This window comes from Cibotium barometz, chromosome 1 (assembly GCF_041138505.1).
Source record: "Cibotium barometz isolate CiBa-2024 chromosome 1, ASM4113850v1, whole genome shotgun sequence".
NCBI classification, from domain to species: domain Eukaryota; kingdom Viridiplantae; phylum Streptophyta; class Polypodiopsida; order Cyatheales; family Cibotiaceae; genus Cibotium; species Cibotium barometz.
The window spans coordinates 23,066,662-23,068,731 of NC_141046.1; the positions used below are offsets into that span (position 1 = coordinate 23,066,662).

General features: G+C 43.9%; 1 protein-coding gene across 1 annotated transcript; it reads left to right on the forward strand.

The window, feature by feature from the left end:
• The first annotated feature begins 661 nt into the window (after window positions 1-661).
• Window positions 662-1,480, forward strand: LOC147641750 (uncharacterized). The gene has a single exon (XM_086817707.1). It carries the CDS (start codon window positions 749-751, stop codon window positions 1,160-1,162), a length of 414 nt encoding a protein of 137 aa, XP_086673833.1. The 5' UTR covers window positions 662-748; the 3' UTR covers window positions 1,163-1,480.
• Window positions 1,481-2,070: the final 590 nt, after the last annotated feature.

Genomic DNA, 2,070 nt, shown 5'->3' on the forward strand with positions numbered 1-2,070 from the left:
TAGTCCTTGACATGGTGGATATAACATAATTTAGCTATTTTCTACCATGACTACTGGTGAGAAACTTTCTCAAAGGGTGGGAGTAACTTCATTACCAAAATCATTTGTGCGAGGTAAATATAAAACAAAGGTATGCAATATGTAATGAAATGCATATACACTATAATATGATGAAATGCATACAAGGGATTGAGTACTTTAGACAATGTAAGCCAAATATACAAGTGATATGAGGGCTTCTCAAAACTACATGGGATTTCGAAACACCTCTAGGTGCACAATAATCATGATAATGAAAAGATAACTTTTTGGTAAGCGTATAAGAGAGTTGGGCTTGAAGTTTCAACGCGAGAAGTTTGGATGGAAAAGTCTCTCGGGATTGTATTTCCAAAGTCTAGGGCATGTGCTGCTTTACATATTGGGAGAGGTGCATCCATGCATCATGCAAGGGAGAACCTCCAAGTCCAAGCCTTGGGGGATGTATGTATGGGGGAGAGAAATTGGGAATAACACCCTTCAACATCAAGTTGGTGTAAAGAAGGCCATAGTCAAAGTGTGCGTGTTAGCAACTTTTCAAGTGGTTTAAAACTTTAGCAAGGCAACTTTGAGTAAAGGGAGGCGTCTTCATAAGGACCCACTATTAAAAGAAAAAGCTCTTCAACTACCCATTGTTGCAAAAGTTTCCCAACACTTATTAAAAGAGCCTTTTTCCCCCCCCTTGATTCTTGCTTTGCAAAGGCTTGTATCTATGGGTGACCAGCTTCAACACTCTGGGAGCTTTAGGCAGCCCCCAATTGGGACCTCCTCAAGCTTTAGCTCCTTGGATGGGGTTCCCAACCCAGCTTCAATTGCATGCAGGAGTTATTCAGACCTTGGGCGCCCTCCTAATGCAAGCAATTTTCCCACAAACAAGTACCCATTTGACACCCCCAATCACAGAATAGAAGAAGAGGAAGGCACCCAACAAGAACACTATTATCCTTACTATGGAGCCAAGCCTGGTGCTTCTTGGAGCTTGCGTTTGGATCCAGAGGTGAAGCGTAAGAGCCGGCTAGCAAGCTACAAGGCCATCTCCTTTGAAGGCAAGGTAAAATCGTCCATGAGGAAAAGCTTTAGATGGATCAAAGACAAGTGCTTTGGCATGGTGCATGGTGGGAGCTAGCCAAACAATTTGGCACCCTTTGATGAGTCTGGAAAAGCTCTACAATAGTCACAGGTGGGAGCTTGTTTGATGCATTAATGCAGTTCAAGTATTGCAGGCATACATGCATGAAGCTATGGTTTCTCCTTTAAAATACATTAGGCGATCGTCTGATCTTTGTATAACCACCTTTAAGAATATATATGTATATGCTTCACCTAAGCTCCCTCAAGGGACAGTTCTATCTCTGCGATTTTGATTCGTCGTGGTTGTTGCAGAGTTTTTGTCATTAATTACTCGCCGCAGTAATGCCTATACTACCCAAAATTAACGCGTGATCTGAATCCTGCTGTAAATCTCGCTAATTTTTCTCCAAATGGCAGAGTTTATAATGGAACCCTGCAGCATTTCCTGAACAGTCTGCTATGGTCCTGTAGATTAAGCTCGATTAATACGGTCGGATTTAACTTGGATATGGCTAACTGCGAGGTGATATAACGCAATAGCTACCCCAGAGGCATGGGTTGTGCACGCATGCATGCATTGATGGACGTGTCGCGGTAATAGCTAATTATTGTGAAGGTTGCAGTGCGTTCCAGCTCATTTACCCACTCACAGATCATCTTGTCGGCGAAATTGGCTCAGTGAACGTGCACGGTGCGCTCTCACACTCATATACGACTCTCACATGATGAGAATGGCCATGGCCACCCTCCATTATACCATCACGCATGAAGGCGATCCGTGTACTTTGCCTTGCACTTTGTATTTTACCATCACCCATACAGGCTCTCTGTACTGTACTTTGCCTTGCTTCATTAAGTATGCCTTTGTACGCCCTTTACATCGCCTTGACTCCACACTAAGGCTGGTTACACACCGCCCGCCCGCCAGAGAGCCCTATTTATGCCTCATGGCGGGCGCTACTC